We start from the raw sequence: 17,045 nt of genomic DNA, 5'->3' as shown, positions 1-17,045 counted from the left end.
TATTGCAGTCTAAGGTAAAGAAAATCTCGCTTCACAGTCTCTACACATCTTTATCCTTTGAGGTCAAATATTCTCTATCAACTTGACCAGTGCAGCTGGTCGGGGCACGTCTATTCCATCTCATGACGGTTTTTGAGGTTTCGAATTTATTGTCATTCCTTGTTGGAACAAGCCCCAAACTTTGTAATGCTTTTGTGAAAGGGAATTATATCCAAATGCCCGTTTTTGGAAAGGATCTGAAAAGGTCAGGTTTTCAATCTCTTTCTCTCCAGAGGTAACTAGAGAGTCTAGCCTGGACCTGAGAAGCTTTCCCTTGAAAACTTTTGTTGAAATCAATATGTTTCCATGAAACACTTTGACTTCAAAGAAGTAACATACTCTGTTGGGAACAAATTTTGACAAAAAGGTTCAGCTAGCTTTACTCTCAAAATATTCACATGAGTAAATTGAAGCAATTGTAGTATTAATACATACTTTTTCCTGCTATAATAAGCACAAAGGAGCTGTGATTCCCGCCCTCCCCCCCGCTTTTGGTCGTGGATCTCCAACTCAAAGTTGGAAACGCAGTGCCCCAAGTCATTCCCATACAGATACTTTTTCAAAACATTTTCCTTAGCTTTCTTAAACCCACTTCTTATACTAACGAGCCCTTTACTGTCTTTTGGGATGGTGCCATCATTTCATGATGAGTTTTAAACATCAGAACCCCTGTGATCTCAGTTTTAGCTTTGTTAGACAGCTCGGGTGTATCTCCCTTGGCTACAGGGGTCTTTGTTTTTAGATCCTGCGTGAATACCTTTTTCAACAGTTGCTAATGGATCCTGACAGAAGAACCAAAAATGATGAAACATAACCAAAAAATCCTAAGGGTTACTTTCCACTACATACCCCTCTGTCTTCAGGGGGAATCACTGCCTGTACCTTAAGGGAAGAATTAGTCTGATGGGATTTTTAAAATGTGCATTTTCACTGTAAACTATGCAAATGCCTTCCCTACAATGTCACTTCTGATCTTCTTGCCTATCTGCAATGTATTACTCCCGTTTATACTGAGCGACGGGAGATGAAGCCCGTGGCAGGGGGGCTGTGTCCACGTCCCCTGCAGGAGGGCAGCTCGGGCAGGTTTGGCACATGGCTGCCTCTCCAGCACGGAGCGGCTGGGCTCCTCTCCTGCCCCTCTCATCGTCAAACTGCCTCCACGAGCACCACAAAACCAAACAGAGGACTGTAGAGATGCATCGGTACTGTCGTGCATGTAGCAGCGCAGTCACGACTTGCGTTTCATACCTTTGGTTAGGACTACTGATTTTAACGTATTTTTCCATGGTTTATTTTATTTATTTATTTATTTATTTTTAACAGATGCTTTTTTTTGGGGGGAGTCTGACGGTAGAGAGACAGAGAGTGTTTTTATTTTGCCTCTCTGAATGCAGGGATATCAGCTGAATTGATTAAGGTCAAGTGCGGGACTCTGGTTTGAAGTGAGTGTGCCTTCGCTGCTTCTTCGCTAGTCACTCACACGTGGCACCTTTTGTCTTGTTTTTATGAACTACTGTATAAGATGAAGCCATAAATGGGGTGAGAGTTGGAGGGCAGGTGAAGAGCCTCATTCTGTTACCATTAGTAACACGCTTGCACCCATTTTGTCTGTAAATTGAATAAGAAAGATTGCAGCAGCTCCCTGCGTGTTACAAGTCTTGATAACAATTAGGAGGAGCAACGGGGGCTGTCTGGCTATTCTTGTTCTTTCAGCATATTTAGCATATAACTTGCGATAAAATAAGAGGTCTTGTTTTGTGGCAGAACGGGCATTCATTTTTTGTAGGCGGCTGCATTTTGGGTCTGCCCTTTTCGCTGCCGTGGGAATGCAAGGGACCATGGCATAGCCAAAGGCCAGAGGGGACATTAGCTCCCACGGCCCGGCGTGGGGAGCACCCCAGACCAGCATTGCCTTGGGGTGTGTGCTCCGTCAGGCTCATGGAGGCGCTGGAGATCAGTTTTCCATCCAAAAGCCCCTTTCCTGTTATTTTCTTCACACATCACTGGGCGGTTATTGCTTTGCCTTGCTTTCATGGAAGCCTCCACCTCAAAGCTTCATTTTGGCAGACTCTTCTGCTATTTTCTTAGGATAGGTTTAAGGCTTCTTTTAATATTATTTTTTTTATTAGAGCGCTTTAAAAAAGGGACTTATGGGGAGTAAATTTTCCATTTAAATAGAAGTAAAAAATCTTGCTTTATCACCTATAACATCCTGCTGGTGGACTGTTTGCTTGCAGACTGCTGATCTATGGTCCAACCCCAGCAGATGCCTCCCTCCTTGTGAGTCCAGACCCAGTTCACCACAGCCATAACTGGTGTAGCCTTGTTTGACTTTCAGCATGGGCATCGTCCCATTGGCATCAGGCGCCTCAGTAGGCTGCTTATTTTGTTTAATAATAAAGGTGTTTAAAGCTGATTTAGATAGTAAATTAAATGAAGCTATTTATGGATCAGCACTGGTACAAAAGTCAATGCCCGGATTTTTCTAGGAAAAAACAAAAAGCAAAACTTTTACATGTTTCAAATCCAGTAAATCTCTAATTTCTGAATGTTTGTATGGTTTGCAATAAATACGGCCCGTCACGGTGACTGCCACACCTGGGAACCTGCAGGTATGCCCAGATGGCTCCCACCTGAAACTGGTTTGGTTTTGCCTGACGCTCCCAGCTGTCTGGATGTCTGGATTCAGAGAGCACTTTTTGGACAAATTGGTTTGATTTCTGCCAGCATCTTTGGGGCGGGGGGGGGGGGGGGAACTGGCATAAAAACTATTTACCTTTTAGCAAATGAAAGAGTCCTTTGCTTTATCTTGTCCCTGAGCTGATACCACCCACCCTCGAGTGATGCTGCGTGGAAGTGGCCGGGGAGGGAGAAGCTGCAGTTGAGGGTTTGGACAGAAGATGGTGCAGTGTTCAAAGCTTCGGCTGCTGGAACTGGCAGACTTCACTCGTACCTCGGTTTTATGTTTGCCTCCAACAAGCGAACCTCGCACCCGTCAGCAACTTTCTCATAACAATTTTATAATAACAAATACATTTTGCTACAATTTGTGGATCAACGACTTAAGGTGGCATATATGTAAAATACATATATATGAATTAATAAATAATGAATTTTTTTTTCCCCTTCTGTACGAACTCCTGTACTGAGTTCATCACCCCTTATTTTAATGCAGGGATTAAAAGCGTTGCCCTCGCAGCAGATGTAAGCAAGCCCGAGGATGTGCAAAGGGCCGTGGATACCATCGTAGCTCGCTGGGGCACCATTCACATTGCGTGCAACAACGCGGGAATCAATATGAACTCCGCAAGCGAAGATACTTCCCTAGAAGAATGGGACAAAACTTTTAATGTTAATTTACGAGGATTATTTTTGTGCTGCCAAGTAAGTGTGGAACGCTGTACTGGTTTGTTTTGCAAATGGGTAATAATTTCCTAAGCGCTTACTTTACTGAGATTTACTAACACTTTATTACTAATTATCACAATAAAATTGGTCCTAGCTTTGGTGGAGTTAAGGAGAGATTTGCTTTATATCAATTACGGATTTTGGTCAATATTTTCAAAAGCAGCTGGGCTTTACTGGCTGCCCAAACCCAGGCCTCTAAGAATGGCCAGGTTTTTTTGATGGTGGTCATTTGACACATCCTGAAAACCAGAAAGCTTTGGGGGGCCGTTCCCAACATTAGTGATTATTTTGAAAAAAATATTGCCAACAGTGAAGAGGGTCTGAAATGGCGATGGGATTTTTCCTGCATCAGCCATTTTTATACCAAGTTTTTATATCAAGTGCTTAAAAAAAATGTGTTAGCACATGAACTCTTCTGAAAAGTGAAGACTAATTTATTATCATGTCATTATTAGCACAATCACAAAAAGGGTCACTGGTCTTTCCTTTAATTTCTGTCACAGGCTGCAGGCCGCATTATGCTGAATCAAGGATATGGGAAGATAATTAACACAGCATCTATGGCAAGTTTAATAGGTGAGTGATGAGAGCTAACAGTTGTGCTTCAGAATCCATATTTTAATTACTACCGATGCTATTTGAATCAATTAAACCTGTATTGGGAAGGAGTAAATCACTGACATTTTGTATTAGAGGAAATGTACTACAAAATTTTTATTGATATCATTTTTCAACATTTATCTGTCCTCAATGTTTTAGAGCACTTATTACTTTTTATAGAAGAGGCGGAGTCACCTTCTCTGACTCCGACGCGCTGACGGCACGGGAGAGGTGCTGGTGCGCTCCCCCGGCATTTCAGGCAAACGTGTTTGAGTGCGGGAAGTTGTGCCCCCGTGATGGTTACAAGCCACCCAAAAGCTTTTGTGCTGGTTTTTGCCCTGGTACGCCCAGGTTTTATTTCATTATGGTTGCCAACAGGTGTCTCCACCACCGCTGCTGAATCAGCAAGTATCGTCAAAAGCGCCAATAAACCATTGTAACATATGGAATGAAATCCCTACTGCTGAGCTAATCTGGAAGGCAGTTACATGCTGGTGAACTGAGGCCCATGTAACAAAAATTGATCAATTACACAAATTAAGCATAGCCCTTTAGGAATTTATTTTATTGGTCTGGACATCTGTTGCAGTATTGTCCAAATCCAAAAATCAAATGGTGCCTTGGGTTGCCAAGTTAGGCAAGAAAATCTAGTAGCTATAAAAGTACAACTGAAAACCCCTGTATTAATATCATGTCCATCTGCTGAATGTTACATAAATATGCAGTCTTTTTATTTTCCTTGGGAATAACATTTATTTTTACTGTGCCCAGTTTGACATTCTGTGACATTCTGCTCAGTTTATTGCACAGTAACTTTAAATGCTTCTTCAAAAATGCATTTATAATGTTGTTGTTAATCTTTTTTTCAAGTGTCTTTACCAGCTGTTTTACTTATGCTTAAACACAGGCACCGTCCCTCTGCCCCAGATTTGTAGAGTTACAAAATCTCCCAAAGAAAAAGAGTTTAGAAAAGAATGTAGAGCTTTAGATTTCAAATGCCTGAAACTTTCATGCTCTGCGGGGCTCTGGTCTGGGCTTGGGCTGTCACCGTCCGCATCGTTGTTGCAAAGCAAAATTTCCCGGGCGGTATTCCACCCTGGAGAAAGTTATGAAGCGCTGGAAACTGGCCCCAGCTGGGGGTCTGCTGGTTTGGCACACTGCTCCCGGCCGCGCTCATGCAGCCCAGAAGGGCTCTCTGTGCTCCCAGCTTCTCCATCAAGAGCTGGCATAGCTTAGTTGAGCCGGGAGGTGATGCCATTCCACCAGGGCATCCATCTCAGCCCCAACTTGGGGTGCACCTCCTTGGCCAGCATGCCAAGTCCACCGAGTCCCACATGGAGATCACATTTGAGGGCAGTATCGGTCCTGGAGCTGGAATAAATGTTGGAAAGCAACCCTGAGAGCAGCCTGGAAGGGTCATTGCAAGATGCGTTTAAATGTCATTGAAAGTGAACGCATGCTAAGCCAGAAGTCAAGAGACGAAGAGATGCGTTTACCTTCTGAACCTGTTTGAATCTTGGCATTGAAAAAATCTAGTAGTTATAAAACTACGACTGAAAACCACGATGTTCATATCATGTCCATCTGCTGAATGTTAAATAAATATGTTGGTTGGTTGGTTATTTAAGTATGTTGGCCAACTGGCATAGTATGAAATGTTTCTAGAAATAGTTGGGGGATTTTTTTTTAATTTTTTTTTTTTTTGTAGGTTGAGTCCTTCCTCGGAGACACAGGAAAATGAGGAGGCTCTTAGCAGGATAGGGAGGTTTTTGTTTGTGATTTTTCCAGCTACACTGCTCAGAATCAGTTTTAATTAATTGAAGATAAGCTGCATACATTTTGCATATGTGCATTTTGATTCTGGTATTTCACTGGAATTATTCCAGACGTATGCTTCAGCAGCGGAGCCGAGGCTGCTGCGGCTCCGCGATTTGCACAGGTGTAACTCAGATCTGTAATTTTTACAGTGAATATCTTCAGTGGTAAGTGGTCTGGTCTTCTCTATCTGCGTGCACCTCTCATTAACATTACATGCCTGCTTCAAGGTCAGGCGAGAAGCCTTATGCACCAAACAAGGTTGCAAAGGCATAGTGTCAGGTGTTTAAAATGTAATGCAGCTGATGTTGGCAGCATTTTTATCTGCTTTCCTCCCATCTTCTCTGTCTGAAACAGGAGTGAGCATCCTTGCTTCCCAGAAGCCTTACAAATTCAGATTTTTCTTGGTGGCACTGCTAGGGGCATAGCTTTGTTCACAAGCTCTGGCCCCGTTTTGAATGAGTTTGGAGGGTTGCAGGTTTGCTCTTTGGTCTGTAAGGGACCACCCGAGGTAAGGGGAGAGGAGGTGGTGCGGGGTGCTCAGCTGCAGAAAGCCCACCCAGCGCCAGAGCTTCCCAGCACCCGCTGGCTTCTTCTTGAGCTCTTCCCATTGAGAGGGGCCAAGTGTCTCAGGAGGCGGAAATCTCATCTTCTGAATTACCTTCCTTAGATGCTCTGATGAAAGCAAAAGCATTTATACAGAAGGACTCTTGAAAACCCTGTCTCGGCACCCACCCCAAAGCAGAAAGCTGGTTCCGAATAGCTCGCGGCAACTTGCTGTTCTCACCCACGTGTGCTAGAGGTGCAGAGCCGGTGCCAAAACTCTTCTCCTCTGAGCAAACGCCGAATGATTTATCACAAACAGACATGTTTGGAAAGTTTAGCAAAGAAGTGCTTTTGGGAGGTTACAAGGTTAACTACCGAAGTTGTCTGTAACTTGGAGCTGATGCATGGCAATTAATCAAGAAATTACGTTCCGCATCTTTTCGAGAGCCCACACGGCACACTGCGTCTGGGGGGATGACAGGCACATGCAGAGCACAAAGCAGTTCTGCCGGTCGAAACGCGAATTATTTCATGTTGAACGAAAAATAAGTGCAGAAAAAATGCTGGCTATGGTGTGAAATGCTCTTTGTAGCAAGAAAAAGGCTTCCAAATTCCGAGCAAATCTTCAACACACGCAGAAAGAAAGAAACACTAATTGTTGCGCCCATCATGTGTGTGCTTTAAATCTATTCACTAACATCTACGTTGAAGGCAAAGGTCTTTATTCACATACATGCTCAGTAATTTGCAGTGGGGCTTTTTGCTCTTTCAGAGTTTGGATAACTCAATTTGTTGTCGTCTTCTTTTCACCCTTTAAATTGACACACTCAAACCCAATCTTTTTAGTCAATAAAAGCAATAGTGGATATGTTGGGCTACTGTGGTTGGTAGAACTGATGCACCAGCTTCACTTCACAAATTAAGACCAATTTAATGCCATCTACCAGTGCTGCTTCTGTGCTTTGATCAAGATGTGGTGGGGTTTGGCTCCTGCACCGTACACAAACGCAGTGATTCACTTTCTTCCAGGGTTCAGCATCACCTAACCCTGCAGCTACAATTGCCTGCCTTTGTGATTACTGATATCAGCGCTGATTTTCCCCACTCTCCCTCCATGGCAGCGTCAGCATCTCGGTGATGCTCAGTACCGATACGGTGCTAATTACGGAGCAGTGCTCTGCGCTGGATTTGTTTAATGAAGTCACGATGGCAGCCAGAAAAGTCCGAGGAGAGATGCTTTATGGGTGTAAATCCCAAGAGCTGGACCGACCGGGTTTGACTCCCGTGGGTTTAAAGCACTTTACACCCACTGGGGATTTGTCCTTAAGTAGCTTTCCTGGGAATACTGCAAGTGCGAGAGCTGGTGGAGGGGCAGAGCCACCCGAGCACACAGCACTAACAAGCCTGAACGTGGTAATTAGCAAGCCGATCATTTTCCCTCGCTGACTGACATGTGACATCTCTGAAACATTTTCAAAAGCTTCAGATTTTGAAAGTGGTGGGTGTTCTGAATTTTTGGGACGCACCTGCGCTCACATCCACACAAACACTGATTAGATAATGTGATGTGTTTGCTTCAGACTATGGATAATTCAAAAATAAAGGAGAACAATTTGTTCCAAGAAGCTATATATAATATAATATGTTATATAAAATCTATTATGTACTTATATTATGTTATAACTTTATATTATATCATAATACATTATATCATATTATATCATATATCATTACGCTATACTGTATTTTTTTTGGTATTACAGTGTGCAAGTATTTTGTCTATAAACAGACATGTATAATAGGTGAATGTGCATGTTAGTATATATTTATCTTTCTTGGGTGTAGTCAAATATTGCATATGTGTGTTTAATATATTGGTTTTGACTTTGCCCAAATATGGACCTTTTAAATGTCTTTATTTCTCCATTTTTTTTTCTCCATTTTTTTCCAGTAGCCCAGCTGCTGGGGCAAAAACTTCAGATGGCAAAATACAGATTTAGAATTTTGTGTTGTGGGTGGCTAAATTCTTCTGTCGGGGAAAATGGCAAATAGTTCATTTCAATATAGGGAATTGTCCATGTCGTGCCTAAACTATCTCTAATTTATGGAGAATAAATAATTTTCTATTTCTGAATCCCTTCCAGTCCCGCACCCGCAGAAGCAGTTGGCGTACAACACCTCGAAAGCCGGGGTCGTAAAATTAACACAGACGTTAGGAACCGAGTGGATTGACAGAGGAGTAAAAGTCAACTGCATTTCCCCGTAAGTAAAATGTAGTCTCGTTTTGAAAGTACAAAGAGAATGAAACGTTCTAAAAAGCTGAAATGAACAGTATCTCGGCAAATAAAGTTTCTAATTAGCAGGTGGATTGCATCCCTTTTTATGTTGTCTTTTCCTTAACAAAGGTTTAAATACTTAGAACCAAGCCTGCTCTGTTGCTGTGTATACTCAGGGATTTAAGAAGAGGTTTTAGCATTTGATAATAGGTTTTCCAATAACGTGAAGGGTAGTTTTTAGCATTTCTCTTCCAGATGAAATATTTCCTTAGTCTGTCCAAGCCTTCTGCGGTTAAAGAAAAGGCTTTTGACACTTAATAGACAATACTTCTTTCCCCTTTTTACTTGAGACAAATATATAGGCACTTTAAAAGCCACATTGTACTGCTGTAATTGAGATACTGTTCAGCTCTGACAATCACAGGAGGCCAGGTGTAATTTCGTAAATATATATATATATATTTATTGCAAATGGCATTTTCCTTCTTTTTAGAGACTTAAAGCTGTATGTTTTATTTTATGGTATTTATTCGCAAAGGAAAGTTTTCTTACCACTTTTTCTCTCGCGCGTTTCTCACGCGCGTACCCAACACAGGCATTTTATTAAACAATTAGCAGCGTATGATAGTGCTAAGCAGAAACCCAAGTGGATAGGGTTAATTGGAAATGGTCAAATTCCTTAGACCATCAAAGTCCATCAGAGTAAGTAAGAAGAGCAGGATTTTAACCTGGGAGTTAAATTGTAATAATGAAGATATAATGTACATCAAGTCAGGAAAAACAAATTACATATTTTAATCCACAAAGTGGAGTTAAAAAAAAAAAATCACAGAGCTCAATGGCAAGTGCCTCTGTTTTTACTGTGTCTGCTCTCCAATTCCTTGTGCTAGCTGTCTTCCTTATGATTATATATTACTAATTATACCAGCGACTCCAGCCATCGCTCTATGTGATCCACAGATTCTTTACACAGCATCGTACTTTGTAATGGGATTTTTCCCATACCAATGCTATCAGCTCTGCAACGGTGTTCTCGCCACTAGTGCTAGTGAATTTACACGGGCTCGCGGGAGCCAGGGAAGATGAAGGGAATTAGGGAAGCTCAGCAGGACCTGGCAGGAATTGTGTCTGAAAACACCCGGGTAATCTGTACCAACAGAGGTGGGATAGCAGTGCCACATTCACAGCGATCGTGGGTAAGGAGGCTCTTAGATGAGGAATTACCCATTTCTAGGGGGTTTACATAAATTTAAAAAAAGTGTCCACTGAATGCTGAAAATTCATTGTTTAGTATAAGTTGGAAACATACACTCGTATTTGAAGAAGTTGTGTTTCTGGAAGCAGCTGTCAGAGCATGGTGAACAGTCATGCTTCTCTTTTTCTACTTTTCAAGCCAAAATAGGGTTGTATTTCGATCATCCCTACCTGTCTTAAACTCTGTCTCTGAGCTCAAACTCCTATAACTGGTAGGGGGGCGTTTCTTTGAGGAGGAATAACCATAAAGTGCGCACAGAGGACAGATGCTTTTCCTGTCTTTAAGGTGCCCGGCTCTGTACAGAGCAGTCCCCCCTAACGCAGCCGGGGACCCGGACCGACCGGCCCCGGCAGCTCAAAGCTTTGGCTGAGACCCTCGTGCCGGGGCCACCCTGGGAGCTCTGGGTGGCATTCAGAGGAACCCTACCTCAGTTCATACACCTCAGATAATCCTCACCACAACCAAAAGCTACATACACTTGACAATGAATGAATATTCACGTTTGCCCTTGTGCCTATATGACATGTGAACCTGCATTCCAGTGCAGATTTGGAGTTACCCTTAGAACCGTGAACCCCACCAGTCTTGTTTTGCCTCTTGATGTGTCTCACTGAGGCACAGGGACGTCTTCAGACCACTTGAGCTTGGTACCCAACACTGGGCAGTGCCCTCAATGCAGCAGCACGTCTGCCGATGCCGTCAGAGCACTTCGCAGGGTTGAAAAATGCCCCATAGGCACAAGTCATTCGGAGTGCGGATGTCCAACCTAGCATGTGGCCGTCTTACAACAGGAGGGGATTTTGAGGGGTGCAAGGAGCATGAAGGTAGATATAGGGCATGTTGGTAGCCAGGATAATCTCTCTACTGGTACCCAGTGAAATATTTAAGTGTATCTTTAAGTCCTTTGCCCTTTCCACTCATGGTTGCATTAATGCTTTAAGGCCCTCTCAGCATACCTCTGTCTGAAGCTCCAAACGCTCCAGTCTGGCCTTAAACATTATTTCACCATGCAAACCTTTTGGCCTTTTTTCCCTCTTCCTATCTGGTCACTTTTTATCAACTTAATTTCTTAATGAGTGAATAAAACTTTTGCAGAGCAATGCATAAAAGTTATCAATGCATAAAGTGTTACGGCAGACTCCTTAGGATAATTTATTGCATTTATAAAATTGAAGATTCAGGCTTCTCTTGCTGGCCAGGCAAGCCTCGTGCCCATGGGGAGAAGGTGGCCAAGACTCCCTGGATGCTTTGGCTGACTTTGCCTGTTGTTCCACGCAGCAGCCAGCGTCTCCGTGTATCATGGAAATACTCGATGGTGGCCCTTCTGCCACCATCTAGTGCAGTTGCCTTGTAGCCTGTTGTACAGCTGATTCCACGCAAAATTAAAAAGGTGATGGAGTCTTCTTGAAAGGACGTGAGGGTCAGGCTGCAGAGGGGACCTGGGTGTGAACAGGGAGTGACTGGTGGCCCATGCCTGGCTGTCCATGGTGTGGTTTAGTCCCTTTCCTGATCCCTGCACATGTGGAGTGTGTTGGGTGTGATGGAGCAGGGCACTTTTGAGGGCCTCTGGTTTTTGGCATGTGCAGCGTTGGAACACTTTATTTTTGTAGCCATTGCATTGAATCAATGTCCATTTTTTTGGGCTAATTTTGTCTCGCTGCTTGATTGGTAAGGCACAAAATGCCATCATGTGATGACCTTTGTGATGGGCAAAGTTGATGATGATGATCGACTTTTGGAAGTTGATCTTCAGCTCAACCCACAGCCGTAGCCAGGCCAGCGTGTCGGAGACCCAGTGCAATTCAGCAGTCATAGAATCATAAAATTACAGAATGTGTTGCATTGGAAGGAACCTTTAAAGGTCATCTAGTCCACCCCCCCTTGTCCATCAGTCCCAGGGGATGAACCATGTTCCCCACTGCTGGGCTGCAGGGATTTGGGTTTGGGCTGCGATGGGCAAAGCGCTTTCATCCCCTGTGTGCCTGCTTTGATCCCCTGGGACGGAGGAACCATACGGTGCTGTACCAGCTTTTAGCCCAGTCAGAAAGCAGGTAGGGTGGGATCACCACTGGTTTTGGGTGTACCCCATGATGGGGGAAGGAGAGGCAGAGCTGGCAGGAGAAGGAGCACCCCTGCATCACCTAAGGCGTCCCAATTAAGCAGCATTACTATCCCCATTAAGCAGCAGTCGTTGCTGGTAAGTATCTTTGGACTTAAATCTAATTCCTTGGGAGATGTCCCAATTAAGTGCATCTCTTGATTAAACACTTCCTGATTAAGTGGAGTGTACTTAACTCATTCAAATTAATAACTCATCTGAAAGAAATCAAGTTACACACAGATGGAATCTTTTTTTGCTCTCATTTGGGGATTGAGCGCACGTAACAATTCCAGTTAAGTATCTGGTAAGTGATATTTTTCCTAATGTGTCTCTCGAAGTGGAAATGTTTTAGGCAATTGTTTTTTTTTTTTTTTTTCCTAATGTCTCAAATTGTCCTGTGTATCAATAATGAAATATTGATGCTCATGTCTAACGTTAAGGAACCAGCAGTTTGATATTACATTGACATGCAACAGAAAGTACTGATAGGCTCAGCACTGCATACGAGATGAGGTAGGGAATTAATGCATTGGCAGTTGTCTTTGCTGGAACTGGTTAGAAGCCAACTAAAATCTGCCTAAAAGGGTTCGACAACATTAAATTGCCCAACTTGGCACCAGAGCTTTCCCAGAAGATGTGTAGTATCAATGACATGCCTAATATTTATAGTGCCATCAGTATGTGTGTTTGCAACTTTTAAGTTTTGCGTTATATTTTTCTCGCATTTCTATAACAAAAATTTGTAATGAAGTTTTGTTACACATCTAAATTTTCGCCACTTGAAGTGAACCTAGAGAAAGGTCCAACGAGAGGCACCGCGCTGTGATACACAGGTTGCAGTGATCAGACCAAAGATCATTTTTCCGAACAGATTGAAAAATGTCCTCTTTTTAGCAAAATCTGTTGTGCTGGAGGAGCGTGTGTTGTATTCCCTGATCTGCATTCCCTTGGGGTTAAAAAATATATGTAAATTAAAAAAAAATTATAAAATCATATGGATCTGGTCTTTGATAGTGTAAAGCCAGGATGATTATGTTGATGGCTTTGTGAGCACGGTGAGAGGCACGTAAGGGAAAGGAGTCCAACATATTTCACGTCTCTCTCAAAGCTCGTTTTCTCTCTGAAGAAAACCAGTTCTCGAGGAGTTTGGGTGAGTGAGGGGGGAGAGCGGGGGGCTGCGCTTGGGGGAAATAAGTAAACGGTCTGCAGTCCTATACTGGAATGTGTTTGATTTTATTACATTGCCAGAACTTTAGCGAGCTGCGTCGCTCCGTGTTTCTGAACTGCTCTGGTGTTTATTGACAATTACAATAAAAAATAAAGCCGATATTTAAATCCTGCCCGATTAGTGAAAACAGAAATGTTTGGGGGAAAGTCTGAATTAGTTCCACTTGGTAACAGAGTAAATAGCAGATTTCAGCCTTCGTTTAAAACAAAAGGTAAATCTCGTACCCAGAATCCAGTGTGCCTCAACAAATTATTTCCTTGGAAGTATAAATTGGGATGCCGGTGAAGTTTCAGAACAAAACGGGTATTTTTATACTTTGTTCATTTCATATTTATCACTGGCTTGTTTGCTAATTTTCATTTGCAAGAGGCAATTCTTCCAGCTAACTGGCTGCCTCAATGGGCCACTGATTTCTTTGAAGTGACAGTCTGTAAATATGCATAAAAAAGAGATGCAATTAGCGTGTGTGTGGTTCAGTGCAGCCTGATTTCATTGGCAAGTTTACCCACAGTGTTGATAAGCTACATTATCTAGAAAATTGGCCGCTGAAAAACAGCACCTCTGATTGCCAGCAAAGGTTCCAGATAACAGGGTGCTGAAGAGAAATATAATTGAGGTTGAATATGTTAACCAAGGTGTCACATGCTCCTTAGAAGCGCTAATTTATCAGCATGTTGGAATTTTTATTAACATTTGGAATGCATTTCTACCACACTAATGAAGTGGAATTGGCAGTTCAGGTTTTAGTTATTGTCATTTCTGAGAAGTTAAATGTAATTTCTCGTTAGACACAGTTATGTAAATATATTTGTTCAGGGGCTGAAAAAATTATACATTTCGCAAAATACAAATATGTTGTTAAGGAGGAGTATGACAAATCAGTCGCAGTTAAAGTCATAAAAGCCAGCCAAATGTTCGCCCTGCATTGTGCTTTCTGGAGCATCACTCATTTTTAGGGCACCTGAAGAAAATGAACTTAGCAGAGTTTTGATAAATGGTGTAGTGGCTCATTAATGTAAAAGAGGCGAGACAGGTAAATGCGCTGGGATTTCTCGGGGTTTTGGTTTAAGGGGAATTGCACTGGACGTGCCGGGTTCCTCTTTGCCTCCCCTTTTCTGTCTGGAAAGGGTCTGGTGCCCAGCAGGGCGCTGCCGTTTCTTTCCCCTAGTTTTTGACATCTGGAAAGTCGGGCTGTTTGCCGGGCTGTGCACAAACACGCTGCGTGACGTTATGGGGTGAAGCGATGGGAAAGGAAATCCGTAAGACGAGAGTTCCCAAGAGCTGTGGCAGACCCGGTGCTTTTGGTTCCAATGCCGTGCTTGTTTTCTATAAAAAAAAAAAAAATTAAATTGGTGATTACAGATGACTTAAAGGTAAGGTGTTACTGCTATGTATGTGTGCATAGTATGCGCGTACTCAAAGAAAACCAGTAAGCCTGCCCATCGGCAGCAGGAGGCAATAGGAAAGAATCACTACCGAAGTTTGCGTCATGACTTTCAGCAGAAGCAGAGCAGGTCTGACTTGCGCGTCTCCGTTGTGCTATTCCATATTTTCCTTCCTAATGAACATCTTGAACACCTATAAAGTGCCGCCTTTCCTCCTGGGGAAAACCCTGTCCTAAACTTTTGGTGGGTGTGCTCGTTGCAGGGGCATCGTCGACACGCCGCTCATCCACTCCAAGGACCTGCGGCCGCTGGTGCAGCGCTGGTTGGGGGACATCCCTGCCGGCAGGCTGGCCCAGGCCACCGACCTGCAGGCTGCCGTCGTCTACTTGGCCTCCGAAGCCTCAGATTACATGACGGGCCATAATCTGGTCATCGAGGGCGGCCAGAGCCTGTGGTGAGGGGCGTCCTCCAGCCTCCCCTCTCAGGAGCACATGTCATGTTGGAAAGTGTGTATCAGAGTTTAGCTTTGGGCTGTGTGGCCAAGTGGCCAGTTAATACAAAATGATTGTTTTCTTCTTTCGGGTGTTGCTTTGGAGACTCATATAATGCAAAAAAAAAAAAGGGGGGGGGGAGGGGCAAAAAAGCAGCAATCCTTCATTTTTACCATTTTCATGTTTTCCACTATGCATTCAGATTTCTGTTAAATTAGCATTTAATGATATAAAGGCACATTTACTGCAGTGAGACTTGGCTATTATTTAGTTTAACAGGGGGCATTTTTAAAGCAATCAATATTAGCTGGTCTGTGTAGTATATTGTTCTTAGGCGATATTTTTTTTTTTTGTATTCAAGTTGTTCCAGTGACATCTGTGAGTGGTGAAAAACAGTTGGATGTAGTGTTAAAAAAAATAAATTAGTTCATTGCATTTGAACCTGAATGTTGCCATTTTATATTTACTGGTGTTCTTAGTTTTTGACAGTGTTTTTATACAAACACCCACAGAAATGCCCCTGAATGAGAAGTACTGCACTTAATAGAGAATCGCGTTGGTAATTATAATGGCTCTAATCCAAAGCCCATTGAGGTAAGGGGGGACTGCTCATATACTTTAAGTTAAACACATGTATAAGTGTTGCTCCAACTGGGTCTTTGTTTTCCTTGATCGGGCAGATGTAAGCAAAGGTCGTCTTCCAATTTTTTTTTTTTTTCCCCCCCTCCTGTAAATTCCAAAGACAACTCTTGGGCGTAAATCAGGGCCAGCTCAAATGGTATCAGTCCAGTCCTGTTGGCTGAAGAGCTCATTTCGGCAATAGCGCTGGGTTCGTTGCTTACAGGCAGTAAAACGTGGCACAATAACACCACCGTTTTGATAACACTCTGAATTTATACAGACTTCCATCCTGAGGGCCTTTAAGCATAACCTAAGGAGAATTTACGGGAAGGAATTCACTTGCAAATCCTCATGTCATTTGTTTTGCGTTTGGCAGCTCTTTGTTACCATAACATAAATAATTGTGGATGAATGTCATTACTTTGATTAAGTGCTACAAGTCCATACATTGGCTAGCCATTATTGTGGTGAATTGCTATAATGGCTTCAGACTTGACATTCACCGCCACATTGTAAGGTATGCATCTCGCTGACGTACTATCATCGTTATCGTGGATAAAGTGCAAGAAGATACTTGTCTTCATTAAATTTTCTATTAGACCATTGATAATTAATACATATCTCATGTTTCATCTCCAGTCGTTTTTCTGGGGAGTGTTGCTGTTAAGCGACTCAGGGCTAGAGCTTTCTGGCTCGAAATCCCTGCCTTGTGTGCATGATCTAATTTATTGACAATGCTCTGCAAACTCACAGGCTTAAGGAGAGCTCAATTTTGGATAAATCTTCAAGAAAAAACAATTAAGGATTTAAATGTTTTATTATTTTTCTGGGCTCACAAAATCTTTTCTCTCCTAGCTCCCACACTTGCATCATTTTGTGTCATGCTCTGGAGGGCTCGGTGGAGTTCTCACATCCCTCTGGCTGGCTTTTCACCCAGAGGTTAATGTGCAAACATTGGTGAACTCATCAGGAGCTCTTCCAAGGGATCCTAGAGGGGCTTGTATACTGTCGTTTGCACTGCCGGTGAACGCTTTGTTGCAGCTCCTACCTAAAGCGTAAAATAACAAACTTTAGCTAATTTGAAACACGAACTGCAGCTGGCACCGGGACTGTAACCAATGTTCTCGCTTTCTCAGAAGAAAGACAAAGGGCTGAACAGGCTGACCTGCCTTTCCCTGCCTGGCGACGGCTGCAGGTCAGCACCAAAAGGCGCTGGCGGGGCGTTGCAGGAAGCTGAAGTTCATCGCCTTGGTGCCGGCTGTTTTTGGGAAGAAGATTTT

The 17,045-nt window shown here is 43.0% G+C and overlaps 1 protein-coding gene across 1 annotated transcript in view; it reads left to right on the top strand.

Annotated features, from left to right (window-relative positions):
• LOC134521567 (D-threitol dehydrogenase-like) overlaps positions 1 to 15,222 on the top strand; it is a 28,197-nt gene extending 12,975 nt beyond the window's left edge. Inside the window, exons 6-9 of the mRNA XM_063348147.1 lie at positions 3,215 to 3,423; positions 3,951 to 4,023; positions 8,553 to 8,670; positions 14,916 to 15,222. Coding sequence (XP_063204217.1) covers positions 3,215 to 3,423; positions 3,951 to 4,023; positions 8,553 to 8,670; positions 14,916 to 15,111 — 596 coding nt within the window. The 3' untranslated portion in view covers positions 15,112 to 15,222. The remainder of the gene's footprint in view (positions 1 to 3,214; positions 3,424 to 3,950; positions 4,024 to 8,552; positions 8,671 to 14,915) is intronic.
• Positions 15,223 to 17,045: the final 1,823 nt, after the last annotated feature.

The sequence above is a fragment of the Chroicocephalus ridibundus genome, chromosome 10 (assembly GCF_963924245.1).
Source record: "Chroicocephalus ridibundus chromosome 10, bChrRid1.1, whole genome shotgun sequence".
NCBI classification, from domain to species: Eukaryota; Metazoa; Chordata; class Aves; order Charadriiformes; family Laridae; genus Chroicocephalus; species Chroicocephalus ridibundus.
Note: the sequence above shows the minus strand (reverse complement) of the source record. Positions and strands in the feature narration are given on the sequence as shown.